Consider the following 23145-nt stretch of genomic DNA (forward strand, 5'->3'; position numbering starts at 1 on the left):
CACCAGGAACACGATGAGGCCAACACAGTAAACATTCAGTACAAAACTTGGTTCATACATTCAGTACAGAACATGATTCATACATTCAGACCGTAAGAAAACTCTGCCCGTAATACAACACTCTGACCAGACCAACACTTCATCCCACTACGTTCACTCCTCACAAGTGAAACTCATCACTACTCCGTTCACTCCTCACAAGTGAGACTCATCACTACTCCGTTCACTCCTCACAAGTGAGACACCATCACTACTCCGTTCACTCCTCACAAGTGAAACTCATCACTACTCCGTTCACTCCTCACAAGTGAGACTCATCACTACTCCGTTCACTCCTCACAAATGAGACTCATCACTACTCCGTTCACTCCTCACAAGTGACAAGTCACAAGTCACAAGAATCACAAGCGGTCCGCTAGGACTACCCGAAAAAAATTGAGCAGGGTTCTTCCCACGGAAATGCATTTTTGGTCAGCTCCTTGAAGATTATAAACAAACACAAATCACTTCCCTTTAAAAGGGTTTTCAACGGACAGACAACCAAAAAAAAACCGAGCAGATAGAATTGCTTTTGAACATCGATCATCAAGCGGCGTGGGCCTACCTGGCAGAGTCTCGAGGAGTCGATCGCTTTCCAGCTCTTTCGTCTGACTTTCGCTTCCCAAATTTGTCTTCTGACTTTATCACTTGGAAATCTATACATCTTATATTTCCCAGATTGGTTTGAACAACCAAAAGCAGAACAACCAGTCATTTTGTTTGGCAATAAACAACATTCCCGTACCAAGCTGACGTTCACGCATGGTGAAGTTAGACACAAAATGGCGCCACGAAATCACGTGACCAGAAATCTCGGGTCAGCGCATGGCGCAACTCTCTTTATACAGGGACTCTAGGATAAACCATTGCGGATTTACCCCTTTGGGTGGACCAGTGATACAGGAGAAACCATTGCGGATTTACTCCTTTGGGTGGACCAGTGATACAGGAGAAACCATTGCGGATTTACCCCTTTGGGTGGACCAGTGATACAGGAGAAACCATTGCGGATTTACTGCTTTGAGTGGACCAGTGATACAGGAGAAACCATTGTGGATTTACTCCTTTGGGTGGACCAGTGATACAGGAGAAACCATTGCGGATTTACCGCTTTGAGTGGACCAGTGATACAGGAGAAACCATTGCGGATTTACTCCTTTGAGTGGACCAGTGATACAGGAGAAACCATTGCGGATTTACTCCTTTGAGTGGACCAGTGATACAGGAGAAACCATTGTGGATTTACCGCTTTGAGTGGACCAGTGATACAGGAGAAACCATTGTGGATTTACCCCTTTGGGTGGACCAGTGATACAGGAGAAACCATTGTGGATTTACCCCTTTGGGTGGACCAGTGATACAGGAGAAACCATTGCGGATTTACCGCTTTGAGTGGACCAGTGATACAGGAGAAACCATTGCGGATTTACCGCTTTGAGTGGACCAGTGATACAGGAGAAACCATTGCGGATTTACCGCTTTGAGTGGACCAGTGATACAGGAGAAACCATTGCGGATTTACTCCTTTGGGTGGACCAGTGATACAGGAGAAACCATTGCGGATTTACCCCTTTGGGTGGACCAGTGATACAGGAGAAACCATTGCGGATTTACCCCTTTGGGTGGACCAGTGATACAGGAGAAACCATTGTGGATTTACCCCTTTGGGTGGACCAGTGATACAGGAGAAACCATTGCGGATTTACCGCTTTGAGTGGACCAGTGATACAGGAGAAACCATTGCGGATTTACTCCTTTGGGTGGACCAGTGATACAGGAGAAACCATTGTGGATTTACTCCTTTGGGTGGACCAGTGATACAGGAGAAACCATTGCGGATTTACTCCTTTGGGTGGACCAGTGATACTGGTGAAACCATTGCGGATTTACCCCTTTGGGTGGACCAGTGATACAGGAGAAACCATTGTGGATTTACCCCTTTGGGTGGACCAGTGATACAGGAGAAACCATTGCGGATTTACTCCTTTGGGTGGACCAGTGATACAGGAGAAACCATTGCGGATTTAGCCCTTTGGGTGGACCAGTGATACTGGTGAAACAATTGCGGATTTACTCCTTTGGGTGGACCAGTGATACAGGAGAAACCATTGCGGATTTACTCCTTTGGGTGGACCAGTGATACTGGTGAAACCATTGCGGATTCACCCCTTTGGATGGACCAGTGATACAGGAGAAACCATTGTGGATTTACCCCTTTGGGTGGACCAGTGATACAGGAGAAACCATTGTGGATTTACCGCTTTGAGTGGACCAGTGATACAGGAGAAACCATTGTGGATTTACCCCTTTGGATGAACCAGTGATACAGGAGAAACCATTGTGGATTTACCCCTTTGGGTGGACCAGTGATACAGGAGAAACCATTGCGGATTTACCGCTTTGAGTGGACCAGTGATACAGGAGAAACCATTGCGGATTTACCCCTTTGGGTGGACAAGTGATACAGGAGAAACCATTGCGGATTTACTCCTTTGGGTGGACCAGTGATACAGGAGAAACATTGCGGATTTAGCCCTTTGGGTGGACCAGTGATACTGGTGAAACCATTGCGGATTTACCCCTTTGGATGGACCAGTGATACAGGAGAAACCATTGTGGATTTACCCCTTTGGGTGGACCAGTGATACAGGAGAAACCATTGCGGATTTACCCCTTTGGGTGGACCAGTGATACAGGAGAAATCATTGTGGATTTATCCCTTTGGGTGGACCAGTGATACTGGTGAAACCATTGCAGATTTACCCTTTGAGTGGTCCAGTGATACAGGAGAAACCATTGTGGATTTACTGCTTTGAGTGAACTGGTGATATGGAAGAAACTATTGAGGGTTTACCCTGTTGAGTAGACCAATGATACTGGTGAAACCTTTGCGGATTTACCCCGTTGAGTGAACTTGGAGAAAGGAGAAACCATTGCGGATTTACCCTTTGAGTGGACCAGTGATATAGGAGAAACCACTGCGGATTTACCCCTTTGAGTGAACTGGTGATATGGAAGAAACCATTGCGGATTTACCAACGTTTCCACTAATTACCCGGGGCTGAAGGCTCGAGTTCAGACATGGCATACCATGACGCTGCGCAAAACTACCCACCATAGCTCATTTGACTAATCGAGGCGAATGAATTTATGCCAGAGCAGGTTTTTAACGCCGAAGAGACGGGATTTTTCTGGAAGAGAATGCCATCTCATACCTTCCTGTCCAAGGAGGAAAGATCTGCTCTGGGGTTCAAGGTGGCTCCCGATAGTCTTATCCTTCTTCTATGGGCAATGCAGCAGGCGGCTTAGTCGTGCTCCCGATGATTCAACAGCCATCATCATCCCGAGCTAAGTCTTGTGTTTTCTATTTATGTCAGAGTATGTACGTATGTAATATGTTTACCCTCACCCACCTCGTTGTTTTGTAAAAATCACCTCAATGCTGTTTTACAATCAGTTTAAAAGGTAAAAGTCTTGTGTGTTTGTTTATTTTGTTTACATTTGTGTTTAAATGTTAACATGCTGTTTTTTTATATTTTTTTACATGTTTATTTAAATGGTGATATGTTTATTTCTGGCTGCCGCCAACTTTCCTCGATATTTTCTCGACGTCCACGAACCGAACCCTCTTTTTCCATAGAACCTTGGTTTTAACTATCGCGGTTTTAAAGGGACACAACCATGAAATTTTCTGAAGACATGTGTTTTAGAGGATGATATCCCTGACCCATTAGCACAAAAATATTTTTGGGGGGAGACAATAATTTGCCAGATAATCGTGTTTTAAAATGGGACGATTTTCACTTCCATTACGCAAATGAGCTACTTCCATTGATTTGCGTGACGTGAAAGGTGCACAACTCATTGACGGATGCATATGTCTGTGTTTCATTACAAGTTATTCGAGCGTTCCAGATGCCGATGTGCAAAGCTCTTAACTGTTCGAATCGTCGAGAAATTTGCCCACAGAACTCAAAGGTTGTTTTTTTGCATCCCTGACCCTTTGAAAATATCACCAACAATCATGCGCTTTGTGGTTGGAAAACTGAGGAATAACCAAATTCAACATCAAAACGTATTCTCATTCAAAATATCGTGTTGTTAGCGAAGACCACTTCGAGCCGTCAGCACTCGTATTTCATCAACAGGCTCACTACCTGGGAAACAAACCTCGGAAATTACTGAAACATGTTGCCGTACCGACACTTACGGGCGAGAGTTAGCTGTTGATTTGAAGCCAGGCCCAATCTGAGCCAAGCTCAGAGCTGGTCCTCTAGCAGTTATCTATATTACTAGAACACCAGCAGAGCCTACCTTTCGCTTCTCTGATGGACAAATTAGCCATCCTCTTTGCCAAAAATTGCCATATTGGTTCACTGCATCTGTATTGGGTCCATAGATCACGATAACTCGACCAGCAAATGGGAATATTTAATGAGGTTATTGAAATGCCCTTGTGAACATTGAAATTCACAAGTTATTGAAGTGGTCTGTTATTGGTGGTGACTCATTGTGGCTTTATTTGTCATATGCTCTGAGGGCAGTTTGCATTATCGTAAGATAGCTGATCAATCTCGCAGCAGCGAGCCAGAGATCCTTCACTGCACAGTCTTCCATATAAATGTTATTATTCTTCACAAACTGTTCCGGTGCACGACGACAGCCAATGGATCCCGCAGGAGCAGCCTGCGAATGTGCCCGCTCCGGCTTAGCCTTCAGATTCAGATGATTCACAGCCTTAACTCTATAGTTTAGGTTTTAATTCCCACCAAAAATTTTTTACTACTTCACCACTGTGGTCGAACTATTTGACCTGTTGCTCCATGCAGGTTGTAACACATTTCTCTTTTTGATTCCAATCCTGCACGTCGCTTCGCTGGCGGGTTTAATCAAAAGACAGAGACATTGGCGTTTCCCAACCTCCCCTCTCATCACCCGTTCACCCCAACATTCCACCTCCCTCAGCCCCTTGCCCCAAACCCACCTCCCACCACCATGAAACCGTTGATAAGGAACGGTTGGTTTGGCGAACGATAAGAAGCTTATTGGTAAAGGAACCTGTCGTGGTAAAATAAGGAAACTTGTGTTATTGGCCAATCCGTGGAATCCGTGGAGAAAATGTTTGGCTTACGGTAATCTTGTCATTCTGTGATCTGTATTATTAATCAAATGTATAAAATGAATAAAAGTACAGAGAAGTTCTGCTACTGAATATGTTAGTTGCTGTTAATTGTCACTGTCTGATTGCAGCTGCTTTCATGGGTGGCAGTGCACCGTGCTCGACTGCACCTGTTCCTGGATCCCTGGCAGTGACAGACAATATAGCAGGGAATGTTGCATCAAGCAACAATTTGTGTTACAGCCCTTTCTGCACCGACAGCAAATTGGCTTTATCATCTGATGTCACAAGGCCGGTTGTGGATCGTACCGGTACGAACTTGCCATCATCCAAAGTCCACTAGAGGTTTAAAAAAAAATAAAAAAAAATAAAGCACATGGACACTGCTAGGACCTCCTGGAAAAAAGTCGGTATTTCAAAAAAGTGGATCTGGGGTGAATAAATGGGGGTAGACATGATCAAGGTTTTGGATGGGGGAAGATAAGAGAAGGTGGTGAACAGCTGTTTTAAAGTCCTGGAGGGAGGAGTGGGATTGAAGAGAGTGAGGGAGTTTGTTCCAGAGGCAGGAGAAAAGAGGAATGAAGGAGTGAAGGTGAATAGAGAGTCTTGATTTTGGCAATTTAACCATAAGAGGGTTGCTGGCAGATCTTGTGCAACCTGCAGGAATATTTGGGGGACAGAGCACAGAGAGAACTGGGGGAGCAAGGCCGGAGAGGAGTCTGTAGAAGACAGAAAGACCACCAACCTGCCTGCGATGACTGAGTGAAAGGCCTTCGGAGTTAGCTTCATCGTGGGAAATTCCAATGATTCTGAAAGCTTTGGTTTCAACAGCGTGAAGACGAGCTAGGTGTGAGGCAGGAGCACTGGCCGAGAGGGGAGAACAGTATTCCATTGAGCTGCGGATGAAAGCCGTGTATGTGGTGAGGAGCTCAGGTGTGCCAAGGAAAGACTTCGCACGATGGAGGATGCCCAGTCGGCGACTGGCTTTGGAGGCCAGATTTGAAATGTGGTTTTCCCAGGAAAGATCATGGCAGATAGTGAGACCCAAAAGCTTGAGTGACAGAACTTCTTGGAGAGGATTATTCAGAAAGTGGATGGGAGGGTTGTCCAGTCGGTCTTTTCGGAGAGACATCGTAAGAGTGTGAGATTTGTCAGGATTGAAAGACATGTTCCACTTGTTTGCCCAGTCTGTGATTTTGTCCAGGTCTGCAGAGAGTGAGGAGGGTGTCGATCTGAGGGATGAAGAATGGAGCGACAGAGAGTAGACTCATCAGCAAAGAGATAGAGAGGATTTTCAAGAGAGTCAGAGAGATCATTGATGAAGACCAGAAAAAGCACAGGGCCCAGAACACTGCCTTGGGGAACTCCAGCCTGAAAAGGAAGAGTTGATGAGAGAAACCCATTCAGGGCCACACATTGACTACGACTAGAGAGGAAGTCTGCCAGCCATGCGTGGAGATTTCCATGGATACCAAAAGAGGAGAGTTTGGTGAGCAGAGCGGGGTGCTAGACCGTATCGAAGGCACGTGATATGTCAAGGGAGACAGCTCAAATTTCCTGTTTGGCATTGAGGACCTCCATCCATTGTTGAGAAAGCAGAAGCAGCATGTCCAGAGTAGAGTGACCAGGTCTAAAACCAAATTGATGATCAGAGATCAAGCCATTGGAGAAGAGGAAAGATTTCATATCTGAAGCAATGATGGATTCCATGACTTTGCTGATAATTGGGAAAAGGCTGATTGGTCTGGAGTTGCTAGGATCTGTTTTTGCACCTTTTTTGTGCAAAGCGGTGATGTTGGCTGATTTCCAAGCAGATGGCAGATGACCTTGAGCAAAAGAGAGGGTGAAGAGAACAGAGAGAGGGAGTGAAAGAGCGGAAGAACAGGATTCTAGGACCCGTGGGCTGATGCCGTCAGGTCCAGTTGCAGAACCAGAGTCGAGGGTTGACAGAAACTTTTCCACCTCGTCAGGAGGAAAGGACACAGAGTCCAGGAGCAGCTGGGTACGACTGGGTACGGTGGGTACAGAGAGGGATGGGTTTGGGACACAAGATTTAGAGGCAAACACAGAGTTGATGCATTCATCTTTTTCATGTGCGGAGTCAGCCGTGTAGCCGTTTGAGGTGAGGGAGGGGATGGAGGGGGAACAAACACCAGAAACAGATTTGACCAGACGCCACCAGGATTTGGAAGAGGGAGACAGATAAGAGAGTTCGGTCCTGAGAACGGAGAGATATTGTTTCCTGGCTCTCCTGAGGGTGGACACACACTTGTTTAGGGCTTTGTGAAATGAAATGAGATTTCCTTCCGTTGGATTTGCTTTCCAGGAGACGAAAGCAAGTTGTTTCTGGGCAATAGCCTAAGTTGTTGGTGGAGCGAATACTATGAGTACACCAAAGGAGATGGAACTTGAACCTCCAGACAGCGAAGACGAGAAAAGAATTGGCGATGGGGAAGAGGATCAAGGGTTTAGAGCCAGAACTGCTTGCAGGACACCATTCCTGTATTCCCGGCCAGGAAATACTCCGTTTCCTAGAACAAAGCTTACATAGCAGGAAGAAAGTGGAAAATGCACTGAAACGGTGGAAGGATTATGACTTGCTAGTGCATTCCTTGTATGTACTAAGGAGAGAGGGATATAAAATAAGGACTTCAGGCTCATTTCAAACAAGGTCTTCAGTTTCTAGCAAAGCTTTTGAGTTACAGGTCTGAGGATAAATTGGCTTTAGATGGTGACCCTTCACAGGAACAGAACTCTCACTATACAATGACTACATCCAACTTACGAATAGGATCATTGAATGTCAATAGCTGTAAGGACGCATTCCGTGTGCACCAGGTGTCCTGTATAAAGGAAAAACTTGAAGTAACTTTTCTACAGAAAAACCACATGACCCCAGGGGCTGCATCCCGATGGCAAAACCAATGGGAAGGCTTTGCCTTTTTCAGTCACTTAACGGATACATCCTGTGGAGTGGCTACCTTCTTTTCGCCGAAGATTAAACCTGAAATACTTGTTATAAACAAAGTCAGTTTGGGGCGGTTGCTACATATATAAGCAAAGTTTGAAGAATTTGTTATCGATTTTGTCAACATTTAAGCACCATGTGTAGGCGTTTCTTCAAACGATTGCAGAGGTTCATGCTCACCTTGCCTGGTGAAGAGGGTATAATTCTCAGGGGAGACTTTAATTGCATTCTAAATCCCTCCTGTGATTGATAGGTCAGGAACCACTGTTAAACTTGAGAGATACTTGGCACTTGCAACACCCCCACAGCCAAAACATTCACATATACAAGTATCAGAGGTGGTCATATATCACAATCCCAGCTCGATTTAATTTACGTGTTTCACCGTTGGTGTAAGAGTGTCAGTGACTCAGGCATAAAGGTTGCCCATTTCACAGTTCACAATTTGGCCTGGATCAAGTTTTCCTTGGCTAAAACAAGCAAGGTCCAGGTTTTTGGCACCTGAACAATGCCTTAGGTCAGGATGAAGCATTTTTTGTCAATTTAAAAAAAAACTTTTGGCAAGCCTGGAGGAATAAAAAAGGAGATTTTTGTTCACTTGGACTCTGGTTGGATGTAGGCAAGGTAAGATTGAAATTGCTATGTCAGGAATACTCGTATGGATCGAGCAAAACACTTGGGGTAGAGATCAAAAGACTGGAAGAGGAACTGCTGCATCTTGAGAAGTGCTGGACCACACTTACCTGTACTGAACTGTTGGCTTACGAAGAAAAGAAGAGCACCCTCAAAGCATGTAGGCTTGTGAAGGCATGAGGAGCATATGTGTGCTCTAGGTTTCAGTTTATTTCTGAGGATGAATATGTCCTAAATTATCTTAAGGGGATGGAAAAGCACAAAGGTCAATTCAGGACTATATCAAGTGCTTAGCCGAAGATGGACCCTTGCTCAATGGCTCGGAGAGTGTTCTAAAACGAATTAGAGCCTTTTACACTCGGCTATATTCGGGTAAGAGCTCAGATTCAGGTGGCACATTGTGGAGCAGGCTTCCTGAAGCCTCTGTCGAAGACAGAGAGCAACTGGAGACTCCATTATTTCTGGAAGAATTGACAACCGCCCTGCACATTCTATCAAGAGATAAATCCCTGGAGTGGATGGCTTATGTGAATTATATAAGAAAGTATGGCACTTGGTTGGACCGGATTACCTAAGTATCGCTCAGGAAACATGTAATACAGGTCTAATGCCGCTTTCTTGCCGTCGAGCGATTTTGGCTTTGATTCCCCAGGAGGCTGACCTGAAAAAACATGAAAAACTACCTCCCAGTATCTCTTCTGTGTGTGGATAAAAGATCATGGCAAAAATGTTCTCACTCTGTCTTGGACCAGTACTGATAAAATTAGTCACCCCTGACCAGTCATATGCCATCCCTGGCAGAACAATACATGACAACATATCCCTGGTCAGGGACCTGTTACAGTATGCAGACATGACTCAGACTCAAGTCGGATTTCTTTCCTTGGATCAAGAGAAAGCCTCTGATCAGATGAACCATGATTACCTCTTTGAGACACTGCTAACATTTGTTTTGGGAAGGAGATTTGTAGGCATGATCCGGACGATGTACATGGCGGCAGAATACCTAGTTAAAGTCAATGGCTAATTACTCGTGCCCTTTCCACTTGAGAGAGGAATATGACAAGGATGTCCCCTGCCTGGCCAACTCTATTCCCTATGTATTGAACACCTTCCTTTTTTTTTGTATATTGAATCGAGGCTCGTGAAAGAGCTAACATTTACTTCACAAACAAATCAACCAGACAGACAAAATACCCATAAAGAGGGAGCGGAAGACAAGATGGGGCGAGAAGGGGAAGCACACAAACACAACATCCAAGAGCAGGGAGATGTGTGGAAGGGAGAGGGCCCGGGGGGAGGAGGCATGGGAAGGGGGGGGGGGAGGGAGAAGTAGAAAACACAAGGACACCAAGGACTTCCTGGACAGAAGTTGGTATTTCAAAAAAAGTGGAATTGGGGTGAAATTAGCAGGGGTAGAAAAGATCAAGGTTTTGGATGGGGGAAGATAAGAGATGGTGGTGAACAGCTGTTTTAAAGACTTGGAGGGTGGAGTGGGATTGAAGAGAGTGAGGGAGTTTGTTCCAGAGGCGGGAGAAAAGAGGAATGAAGGAGTGAAGGTGAGCAGAGAGTCTTGATTTTGGCAGTTTAACCATAAGAGGGTTGCAGGCAGATCTTGTGCGACCTGTAGGAATATTTGCGGGACAGAGCCCAGAGAGAGCTGGGGGGGCAAGGCCAGAGAGGAGTCGGTAGAAGACGGAAAGACCACCAACCTGCCTGTGGTGAGTGAGTGAGAGGCCCTTGGAGTTAGCTTCATCGCGGGAGATTCCAATGATTCTGAATGCTTTGGTTTCAACAGCGTGAAGGCGAGCTAGGTGTGAGGCAGGAGCACCAGCCCAGAGGGGAGAGCAGTATTCCATTGAGCTGTGGATGAAAGCCTTGTATGTGGTGAGAAGCTCAGGTGTGCCAAGGAAGGACTTCGCACGACGGAGGATGCCCTGTCGGCGACTGGCTTTGGAGGCCAGATTTGAAATGTGGTTTTCCCAGGAAAGATCATGGCAGATAGTGAGACCCAAAAGCTTGAGTGACAGAACTTCTTGGAGAGGATTATTCAGAAAGTGGATGGGAGGGTTGTCCAGTCGGTCTTTTCGGAGAGACATCGTAAGAGTGTGAGATTTGTCAGGATTGAAAGACATGTTCCACTTGTTTGCCCAGTCTGTGATTTTGTCAAGGTCTGCAGAGAGTGAGGAGGCTGCAGACTGCCGATCTGAGGGATGAAGAATGGAGCGACAGAGAGTAGAGTCGTCAGCAAAGAGATAGAGAGGATTTTCAAGAGAGTCAGAGAGATCATTGATGAAGACCAGAAAAAGCACAGTTGTTTGATGAAGAGAAGCCATTGTGGTGCCACACAATAGGGTCTCCCACATACTTTCTGCATATGCAGATGACGTTCTAGTGTTTGCCGGTAATGTAAGGGATATTCAATCCGTTTGTGATTGTCAGCTCCCAATATGTTTTCAGGAATTGACCTGGAGTCAAAATGAGGTTAAATATTTGAGGGTGCATTTGTACATGTCATGTGAGTGCTCACCACTCATTAACTGGAGCACTTTCAGGGACAAGATAGAAGTGAAGTTGAGAGACTGGAGTGGGCCACTAAAAGTCTTGTCTCCGAGAGGGAAAACACTCCTTATTAAAAAGTTAATCATTTCAAAGTTAGTATTCAGGCTCTCTTGCATAAGCACTACAGAAGAGTTCCTGGTTAAGATGCAGAGGAAGTTATTGAAGTGTTTTTGGAATGGTAAACATTGAGTTTCCCTGGGTATTTTGAGCTTGCCTTTGGTTGAAGGTGGACAGTCTTTTCCCTGCCTTCAAAGCCTCTACAACGCATCAAGGCTTAAGTCCATTCAACGGAACTTTCGTGTGAACCCTGCACCGCAATGGTGCTTGCTGGCATCATACTTCTTCAGCAAAATGCTCAATCTCAGGTACAAAAGAAATATTTTTTTATCATTACCTCTCAGAGCCTGTGTGGTACTACATTGCCTCTCTTCTATAAAGAAATGCTGAAGGCTTGGCATGTAGTCGATAAAAAAGAACGGATCCTCATCCAAGCAAATACCTGTTAGAATAACCGCTTATTCTCAACCCTCTTCTACAAGACCCTACCCTGGCCTCCTTCTCAATAAGAAAGAAGCTCTTACCTGGTAACATATGCACAGTGGGAGAACGTCTGAACGATGGAAGAGAAGTTTTCTTTCACCTGATGAACTCGCAGCGAAAATGGGCCGCAGGACAATCAGGATCCCCTCGAGGATACTCGAAGAGGTCAGAAGCCCCTTGCCTCCTGTTTGCCTGACATATCTAGAGAATCCCAATGAGGGTGACGGAACTATGCAGATGTCCATCAGTAACTCCATGAACTTTAAAATTAGACCACGATGTTGCGAGCTCCCTCAGCCACCATTCGCAAACAATATGAGTAAGGCCCCTGGCCCAGCTGAAATGTCCTGCTGTGGGTTATCAAAGAAGAATATATACCTGTTAGTCATTCACTCGCTCCACTATATAGCTCTTGCAACCCGATCAGATACTCCCTGGCGTGAGATTCTTTCACTTACTTTGACTGTTCATCCATGTTGTGATTCACTGTATCTCTATCCAACGACAAGAATGATGGCAGACTTAAGTTTGACTACATTAAGCGGACATTAAGCGGATTTAAGCGGACTACATGGCGCATTGAGTTCTGGAGCTATGATATGGCATTTCACTAACTTTCCAGAGGAATGTTGATTTTGTGGTGAAAGGGAAACTATATTCCACATATAGCCTACCTACAATGCCACCATCTTCAACCAGCGTTTTTACTGATGAAAAACCTGCTCTTGTGTTTCTGGCTTCACTTCTTTCTGACACTGTTTATCGTTGGGCACCTGGTAAAGAACAAAAGCAAGTCACGTGATGTCCTTGTTACCGTTATTTTTGCCTGTGAAAAAATGGCAATATATAAAACCAGGAAGGCGAAAATCTATGCTTAATATGAAGGGCTTAATACACAAACACATTGTTTCAGAATGTAAGGCGGCAGAATATTGTAACACTGTTCAAAAGTTTTAGGGAAACCTGAACCATAAATGATGCACTTTTCAGTTTTTCCCCATAATGTACTGTGTTCTCATTACCCTGCGCTCGCGAAGCGAAAAGCGGAGTTAAGCATTCAGTTATGTACGTGTGCCGTACGTGTGCCGTGTGTTGTATGTGTCTGCATTTGATAAAATCATTTTTTCGGCAACCGTTGGTCCGATTTGCACGAAAGTTTACCATAGAAGCGCCTCTGCCTGTATAATTTTTTAATCATAATTATGACGTCATAAGTCACGTGGTACGGACGCCATCTTGGAAAAACGTTACACCTCTATATCTCCCAAACCGCTCAATGGAAAAAATTTAAACGTGGCTCATCGTCAAGTACTCACCATGGGGAATAAGATATGTTAATGATGGTGTCATCGGTGCCTTAATTATGATGTCTTAATTCGACACTCATCAGTATGAATAAAACAAAAATCCCTTTGCAATTGTTAGAGCGATGGACACGAAATTTTCAGAATATGTGCAGCTCTTGTATAATTTTTTGTAATGATAATTATAACGTCATAGGTCACGTAGTACAGACGCCATCTTGGAAAAAATCGAAAAAAGTTGCACCTCTATATCTCTGAAACCGCTCCATGGAAAAAATTGAAACATGGCTCATTGTCAAGTACTCCCCTTGGGGAATAAGATTTGTTAATGATGATGTCATCGGTGCCTTTGTTATGACGTCATAATTCGACGAGTACAACACGTCCAATAATTGTGATTTTTTTTTTCTCAGCAACTGTTGATCTGATGGGCACAACATTTTCACCATAGGAACGCCTCCTCATGTAGAATATTTTAATGATAATCATGACGTCATAGGTCATGTGGTACAAGCACCATGTTGGAAAAACCGAAAAATGTTGCACCTCCATATCTCCAAAACCGCTGCATGGAAAAAATTGAAACATGGCTCATTGTAAAGAACTCCATATGGGGAATAGGTGTTGTTAACGATGACGTAATTGGTGCTATAATTATGACGTCATAATTCGACAGGGACAACACTTAGTCTGATCAGTTTGAAATGTATTGAGCGTGATCTATGCAACAATTATATTAGAGAATATAAATTTATGATGGTCTGGCAGCCATATTGGATCAAAGAAAAAATATGTTCAAAAACAGAAGAGTTGGCTCGCAACAAGTTGACTGCGCAGGGTAAGTATTCTATGAATACCATCTAGTTTGTATAAATGTGTCATTTGTGTTTTTTGTTGTTCTTTTACCTCTCCACCTGTCTTGGTAGTGCTTTGTTCTTTAAAATTCTCTACCTTGTCTACTGCAGTTCAAACCATGGACTTGCAGTGATGAGGAAGTTGAGCGACATGAAACAGGAAACAGGCCTGAGCTTTCCTGAGCCCTGAGCGCAAATCTCTAAAAGCCTTTCCAACAAAACAACTACAACTACTACTACTACTACTACTACTACTACTACTACTACTACTACTACTACTACAACTACTACTACTACTACTACTACTACTACTACTACCACTACCACTACCACTACTACTACTACTACTACTACTACTACTACAAGTTACAACAAATAAAACAACAACGAAGAAGACACCAGAGTATCTTTTGGAAAGGAGGCCACCATGGGCTAGTTACCTGGCAAAAACACTGTACTTGGGGAAAGCAGTCATTGTGTAATTCGCATGTAATCTTTAGCAGATGTGAGTTTCGGTGTGTGAATGCAGCACAGGCATGATGGGCCAAATGGCCTCTTGTATAGCACCTTGGAGCGTGCAGCCAGGTATATATTTGCCAAAGCGTGAAAAAGCTGACCTGGGGAAAGTCGGTGAAAAAAATATTGATGGATTTGAATATAATTAACCTGATCACATTTTACAGCTGTTGTTTAATTTTGCCTTCATTTGAAATCGCTGATGTTCAGAGACTTGCATTATGACTTGATTATAAACTACAGACAAGTCAAAGCTCACCATTGAATGATAAAAATCGTTCCTTTCAATGATCAACCCTTTCCTTCAAGGATACAAATAAGAAATGTACAAGCTGAACTTTGTTCTAGTTATGCAATTACAGACATATTTACCTCTTTTTAAATCCCTTGCGCCTTTCTTTCAGCGCGGACACTCCGAGTCAAAGCAGGTCGTTTCGTGGCATGGCTTTCTCTGATATCCTTCACATCGTTGGAGGAGCAGGAGCTTTCCAATTAATCCATGTCCTCATGCTGTACATGTCGATAGTGATGTACGCAAGTCATGATTTGATCCAGAACTTCTCCGCCGCGACTCCTGGGCACCATTGCCGGGTCCCATGGATGGAGAACGCGTCGCTCGAAGCTCCGCAAGACTCCCCATTTAATTTGAGCGAGGAGGACCTCCTGAGGGTCGCCATTCCCTGGGAACAAGACTCTCTGAGCAGGTGCAGTCGCTTTGTCCGACCGCAGTGGCAGCTCTTGCTCAACGACTCTGCGGACGTGTCAGACCAGGTAGAGATTGAGGGCTGTGTCGATGGATGGGAGTTTGAGCCCAGCGAGTTCCCGATAACTATCATCAATGAGGTAGGTTATCATCATTCTGCATCTTGCTTTGATCCTAGTTTCTTAGACATTGCTACATCATTCACTGCCTTACAGTTCTCTCCACGTTCCCCTCCTCAGTTCATTGAGCTTCCAGCTAACTCCAAACAAACTTCATTTCATACCTCCTTCAGTACCTTTGGCTGAAAGAATGTATCATTTGGGCTTTGGGGTGTTATCTTCCCTCAAACCGCTCTTTCATTTCTAACTCCCACTGTTTGGTCCCTGAGAGAACGATAAACTCTTGTTATGATGAATTTTCAGCCGAGGGTGTTTCTTCATATGCAGAGTTTGTCTTTCTTCAGATGGAACATTAAGCTGGTTGTCTGGTCTGCGAGCCTTTCCCTGTGAATATTAATAACCCTTTGATACATTTGAATAATCCTCTGATAGCATTCTTTCTATTTATCGAGCTATCTTCTATTTTATATATTGTTACGGACACGACTTAGATGTTGCTTGACCGAGCGGAATGGCCGCCGTGTTCGCACAGTTTACCCGATTACACTCGAACGTTGGCCAAATCACGCTATGCTAAATCAATGAAGGAAAGGACACAACGGCTGGGATTAAGGCAACGACCCAAGGGGTACAGTTCTCAAGACCTCCGGAGGAGGATATAATATTGGTTATGCAGAACGGTTAGATTACACGGCAAGAGGTAAAGCACAGCAAGATGGGCACTTAGACACAGTCTTATCTTATTCCCGACAGACCACAGACAAACGGGACAAGACTGACTTACACGGGGATTGATGGCAGGGAAGGGCAGGCAGTTGATAGCTCAAGGTGCACCTTGGCTCAGGGGCAGAATCGACCCGGTCCGGTCCAGAGATGCGGGGAGGTATTTCTCAGCGCTAGGAGGTGGCGTCCTTTCTTCTCCAAGCTCAGGCGCATCTGACGTCACCTTCGTCTTCCTGCGCATGTCCAGCGGGGAGTGACATGCCCTCGGCTCGTTAGCTCCGCCCCAGATGGAATCGGTCCGCCGCTTCTTATTGGGTGCGGGGGGTTACCGGGCTCCGCCCTTGACGAGGAGCTGACAGTGAGCCCCTGCGTGGTAACCCCGTCGGAGCACATGTTCAATGGCGGCTAACCAAGCCGGAGTGAGGACGCACACTCCCCGCGCCGCTGCCGCTGTTGTTGTTGTTGTGGTTGTAGCATGAGGAAGAGCTGCGGGGAGGTATTGGGAGGTCCTAAACTTTCTAACGGTGCCATCCAATCACATTCTGGTGCAACGAAGAGTCAGAATTAATGGAAACGAGTCCTTAACTGACATAGACTAAGAATAACTAGCAAGATGTCCTATAGTTGTCTACGTGAGATGCGGTGAACCTGGGTACGACATTTAATGGGGGAAAAAGGGGAAGGTCGGGGCTACAGAGTGTTGTTTACAGATAATGGGACTAGGGAATGGGGGATTGGGGATAGTTGGGGAGTATTGGGGAAATAGGGGAATATTTACAAGCGGATATGGATGGAGGCCAAATCCCATATCCGCAACATTGCACCCTTCTCTACCTCGGGGCGTCCCGACCCGATAAATTTTTACCTACATTAGTGTGGCACTCAGATGTAGTTCCCTCTACTATTAACTCAACCCTGAGTGCGACAGTTTTACAGATGTTCACAAATGAGTAAATATGTCCCCCTGCGACGTTGCACCCTTCTCCTCACAGAAACACACCCACAGGATAACCGAATCGCGGAAAGAATCCTCAAACTAAACATACAGCCGGTAGGGAGCATTATTTACACAAGACTACACTGATATTTACACTACGATCCAGGACCTGTTTTTGGAGGAACACATGCAGATGTTATGCATAGAGAGAGCACGCATGCCAGCATCGATACACCAACCCACGAGTGCTCTGTGGCCCTAAGGCCTTTAATAATGTGCAGAGCACCCCATCCAAGCACCAAAAGCACCACCCCATCATGTACAGTCAGCACCATCCGGTGCACCAATAAAGTGTTCAATATATCACCGGTGGTGTCGCAGCCGGCCGATGTTCTGCCGCTGGTCTTGCCTTGGAGCCCACTTGGTGTTCTGGCTTCCTTCAAAAATAAAGAAAGGCGCCAACCGCGTCCATTTCTAAATTGTGGCCATCAGGGGGGCCAACTATTAGTGGTTCACCTGTATGGCATAGGTGCCACGTTGACCCATAGGTCCATCAACGGGTGGTGCTTGCCCGCAAAAGAACTGCGGTCCATGGTGGGCGGCCACAAACATTGCGGTCCATATGGTGTATCGATCCAGGCAGCAAGCAGCGAAAGTACAGGCCCACAACTGCGGAGCCAGCACCTCTCTCTCCTCTCTCTCTGCCCCAAAGCCAGATCCTCGGAGGTGGGAGACAAAAGAAGAAGACAAGTGAGTAAGGTGGTAAGGGCGCAAAAGTGCACGCAATACCAGGTAATGCACACTGGGGGCACATGGGAACCAGGTGAGACAGGTACGTTCCTACCGTACGCCCCCCCCCCCACCAGGTAACCTACATTGCCCCTCCCTTACCCCTTACTGTATCCACATAACACAACACTACCCATAAACATCTACTTTACAAATCAACAAACGTCCCTACTGTCTTCCCCGTTCCTCCCATAAACCAAATTCGTCTTCTCTCCCTCCTAACCAATCAACTTTGCCATTTCCAACTCTCATCAAAATTTGCCATCTCCAACTTAACATCAAAATTTGCCATCACCAATTCATCATCAGTCCCTCCTAAGGAGGGAGAGATGGAATCACCCCAATGTCTCATCCACGTCGTGATGCGTCTCACCACTCCAACCAGCAATTCTCATTTCCTGCAACACAGAACAAAGGAACACAGGTGTGGAGTCATCATCATCACCTCAGGTAAGTGGCTGCGTATGGTGCGACAGGTTCATCAATCCTAACTATTTCCTAAATGACTTTAACAACTGTACATTACCCGGGGTCTTTCCCTGCCAATCCATTGGCCAACTTACACTATGGGTTCTAAAAACCAATTCCCATTGACCAAACTGTGGTGCTTCTCAATTTGGGGTCTCACTCCCCCGATTCAACACTCGGTGCTCTCGCACAATTTCTGGGCTGTGACGTGTAGCTCTCCCAGCAGGTCTACCCACCTGCACACCTCCACCACTGTAGTTGCCACCCGAGCTTACCTGCTCCTCACCCTAACCTAACTAACTGGGGAAGGCCCTCTCGCATTCTCACCCCCTCAGTGCCCTCTCTGGCACGGGCTGCCCGATCCACACCCGGGATCCTCAGGCACCCACTGACACTAACGGCTCCCAGAGCCCACCTGCGGCCTCACCTGGCCGACATCCTCACAGTGGTGGAGTGCCCAAACCAACTACACACACTAACAGGCTACACGCCCAGCCATTTCCACAACACTAATGCACCCATCCACAATACCATTCTGCAACCGCACCACAAATGCCAATATCCAACCACAATTTACCTATACCCTCTACCTAACACTTACACTACCCGCCCCGGGTACTCGTGAAAAGGGGTCCACTCTTCCCCCATCCACACCTTCGCACCATGCACACCACTCCGTACCACTTACTCCATGTATTCCACACACCTGTACTTGCACACCTGTGCTCTCACACCTGGTGCCACCTGCACCCTTCTCTCCCCAAGCGCATTCGCGCTGATCCACACACTTACTACTCATACACTGCTCCATACACCTGTTCAGTTGCACACCTGTGCAATCACACCTGTTCCATCCTCACACAGCATCATCTCATCTAACTACTCCCCTCTGAAACTTGCGCTTCCCAGTCGTCCCTTTAAACTATTGCGCTCCCTCGTCATTATAATCCACACTAATCTACCTGCGTCCCCACTACAGGTATCATTGTCACTAACTAAACCTTAACGTTACCTAATGTCATCTTCTAGGGCCCTATCAATATCCTAACCCACCCGGGCTAGTTTTCACTGCCATCAACCCCATAAGCTAGTGCGCATTTGCCCCACTTTGTGAGGGATGACAGAGTTGCCATCCCACCACATCGGGCATCTCCCATTACCAATTTTGCACATCAAATTTCAACAAATCAAAAATTTGCCAATCACTACCCATCATCTGCCAATCATTACTGCCAATCCTTTGCCAATCATCAAATTTCGTTTTTTTTTTTTAATTTCGGGGCCAAAACACTATCCTCGTCACACAGTCTACTCACTAATGCCTCTCGGTGCACCAATTCCTGTCCAAAGCCCGGCTTCGTAAAGCAGAGCAATGAATGCGGGTTGTTTGGTGCCAGCGGCTGGATACGTCCCGCATTCGGGGCAGGGACGGGGGCTTACCCGGGCCGAGATCCCACGCACCACCTCGGCGTGGAGCCATCCAATGTCCCGATCTCGACCTGCCGGCACGTCTCAATAGAAAATGGTCGCCATGACGACCCTTCCTATCGGGCTGCCCGCTCCGCCTAGTGGAGCCCGGACGCGGCCGTTCCAAGCGAGGCACAGCGTGGATTGCGTATGGCGGTTCTTTCGAAACCGCCGTGGTTCGGATCCCCGCTGGTCCTCGCGGCACGCGAAGCTGCCCGACGCGCACCGAGGGCCCGATTCGGCTATAAGTCGTTCTAACCTCTAACCCGGTTACCGTCGATGCCTCACCTGGATGCTTAAACGCATACGCTACCCCTTTCTTCCTCATACATCCAGCCGTTCCCATGCTCCTCGTCGTACCTTCTCTAACACACCCAGGTACACTCATTCCACTCCCAGCCTTGGTCACACACCTGACCACCGAACACTTTGGCACACATTCGTTGGTCACACACCTCACCAACACACCTCTTCGCGCCCCCTCCTCGGTCACCTCCTCTGTGACAATCACAGGTGTGCCCTCACTCGCACACCCAACCACGTGCCTCACTACCAATTCCAGCGTGCATTCCCACACACGCTCTACCATTCCAGGTGTGCTTCCTTTCTCACCTGTCACAACTAACTTACGCTCCGTGTCACTCTTACTACTCTCACCTCCATTCTTGACAGCGCACTCACCCTTACTCTCGACAGCGCACTCTTTCCTCATGCACCTGTCCGTTACACACCTTTCTCACGCACACTCTCCCGTTACACCCTCTGTAACACTCACCACAGGTGTACACTCTTCCTTACTTTTGACAGCGCACTCTTTCCCCATGCACCTGTCCGTTACACACCTTTCTCGCGCACACTCTCCCGTTACACCCTCTGTAACACTCACCACAGGCGTGCATTCTCCCTTTACACCCTCCGTAACACTCCTCACTACGCGCTTCCATGTGCTCCCTCGCACACGCGCTACGACCGACTCACTCTCGCCAGCACCCTCACTCCTTGGCACGCACTTTTTCCTCACACACCCCAGAGTCGGACTTTCTCGCACACCTCCTTTTTCGCACACCAGACCTGTCGCACACTTCACCAACGGCCTCTCACGAACACCCGGGTCCATCTCGACCCCCAAGCTCATTAAATCACCTGGCGCATCATACGCACGACCATATTGGTCACCACTTACACCGGGTCCTCTTCCTCTTCGCTTCTCCTCCATCACCTGCGAATCCCTCATCCGGTTAATGAGCACATCATCACGATCCGAACACAGACTTTGGACCAATTCTTTTACCTCCTCTTTTATCTCTTTCTTATCCTCTCTCCGTCGCTTCTTAATTTCGCTCACCCCTTCTTCCACTTCTTCTAATTTCTGTTTCACCTCCTTCATCTCCTCGTGCGCCCCTTTAAGTTCTTCCTCTAACTCCACTTAATTTTTTTCTATGTGCTCCCGCACCTCCCGCTCTTTAACCTCCATCACCTCTACCACCTTGTTCATTTTCCTCGTCAGGTCCTCGTGTACCGTCTGACACTCTTTTTTAATTACCCCTACGTCCTTTTTCATCTCCTTCTGTGTCGATTTTAAACCCTCTATTACCGCTGTGTTCTTCTTTACCTGGTCCCCCAACTCCTTTTGTCCCACTGTCAGTTGTTCTACTCCCAGCGTCAACTCCTCTATACCACCTTGCAATTTTACAGTCCCCTTTCTCACCTCCTTCTCCATGCGCTCCTTACAGTGCCTCACCTCCTCGCGCACTCCTCCGACCTCCTCACTCACACCTCTTCTGATCTCTTCTCCCATCACTTGCATCTCCTGCCCAGATGCCACCCTCATCTGCTCCATTTCCTCCCTGTGAGCATCCAGTTTGGTTTCTACCCCCATTCTGACCCCCTCTATCTGCTGCCCCATTTGTTTAACTTCCCTTTCCGCTTGGTCCCTCATGTCCCTCAATTTGCCTTCCATACTGTTTTCCAACCCCTCTAACCCCTTTTGCATCCCTTCCATTTGATTCTCTTGAGCGGCCATTCTGTTTTCTACCCCCGTTAACCCCTCCTGTATTTCCCCTAATCTATTGTCTAATCCCTCAAATTTGTTTCCTAATCCCTCTATTCTACTCCCTAACCCTCCGATCTGGGCCCCCATGTCCTCCCTCAATTTCTCGCTATTGGACCCCATCCTTTGTTCTAACCGTTGGCTATTGGCCCCCATTTGGCCCTCCAATCGCTCACCCTGAGCATCCATCCGGTTCCCCATTTGTCCCATACTGCTTTTCAAACCTCTAATTTGGTCTCCCAATTGCTCACTATTCTTTTCCATAAGGGCCGTCATTTGCATCATAAAAAGGTTCAAATCCACCGGTGGCGCTACTACGGTCGCGGGCGCGGTCGCCGTGGCCATGTGCGAGGCGCCATTTTGCGCGCCCGTAACCTCGTGCGCGACGACGCTATTTTGCGAGCCTGCCACCCTCACTGCTTCGCTCTCCTCTTGTCCCTCAATTTGGTCCTGGATCGAACCTGCCTCACTCTCCTCTACCGGAACCCAGCCGTCTTGATCTGCCATAGCGCGACTTTCAAAATTCGGGTTTTTATTTTTGTAAAACACAATCAAATTTCGCCGTTATAATTTCGAGCGCGTAAAACGCGCTTCGGGTCCAATCTCACTTCCCGACACCAATTGTTACGGACACGACTTAGATGTTGCTTGACCGAGCGGAATGGCCACCGTGTTCGCACAGTTTACCCGATTACACTCGAACGTTGGCCAAATCGCGCTATGCTAAATCAATGAAGGAAAGGACACAACGGCTGGGATTAAGGCAACGACCCAAGGGGTACAGTTCTCAAGACCTCCGGAGGAGGATATAATATTGGTTATGCAGAACGGTTAGATTACACGGCAAGAGGTAAAGCACAGCAAGATGGGCACTTAGACACAGTCTTATCTTATTCCCGACAGACCACAGACAAACGGGACAAGACTGACTTACACGGGGATTGATGGCAGGGAAGGGCAGGCAGTTGATAGCTCAAGGTGCACCTTGGCTCAGGGGCAGAATCGACCCGGTCCGGTCCAGAGATGCGGGGAGGTATTTCTCAGCGCTAGGAGGTGGCGTCCTTTCTTCTCCAAGCTCAGGCGCATCTGACGTCACCTCCGTCTTCCTGCGCATGTCCAGCGGGGAGTGACACGCCCTCGGCTCGTTAGCTCCGCCCCAGATGGAATCGGTCCGCCGCTTCTTATTGGGTGCGGGGGGTTACCGGGCTCCGCCCTTGACGAGGAGCTGACAGTGAGCCCCTGCGTGGTAACCCCGTCGGAGCACATGTTCAATGGCGGCTAACCAAGCCGGAGTGAGGACGCACACTCCCCGCGCCGCCGCCGCTGTTGTTGTTGTTGTGGTTGTAGCATGAGG

At 47.0% G+C, this 23145-nt stretch overlaps 1 protein-coding gene across 5 annotated transcripts in view; it reads left to right on the forward strand.

The window, feature by feature from the left end:
* Positions 1 to 23145, forward strand: part of LOC137426891 (solute carrier family 22 member 6-B-like) — a 110730-nt gene that overhangs the window by 16887 nt on the left and 70698 nt on the right. For 3 of the 5 annotated variants that reach the window (XM_078778905.1, XM_078778903.1, XM_078778904.1), the window contains one exon: positions 14940 to 15378. In XM_078778905.1, coding sequence (XP_078635031.1) covers positions 14940 to 15378 — 439 coding nt within the window. Of the gene's footprint in view, positions 1 to 5324; positions 5470 to 14130; positions 15379 to 23145 lie in introns of those variants that run through there. The other 2 variants (XM_078778907.1, XM_078778906.1) reach the window with 2 other exon arrangements.

Source organism: Myxine glutinosa, chromosome 5, assembly GCF_964187855.1.
Source record: "Myxine glutinosa chromosome 5, kmMyxGlut1.1, whole genome shotgun sequence".
Lineage (NCBI taxonomy): Eukaryota > Metazoa > Chordata > Myxini > Myxiniformes > Myxinidae > Myxine > Myxine glutinosa.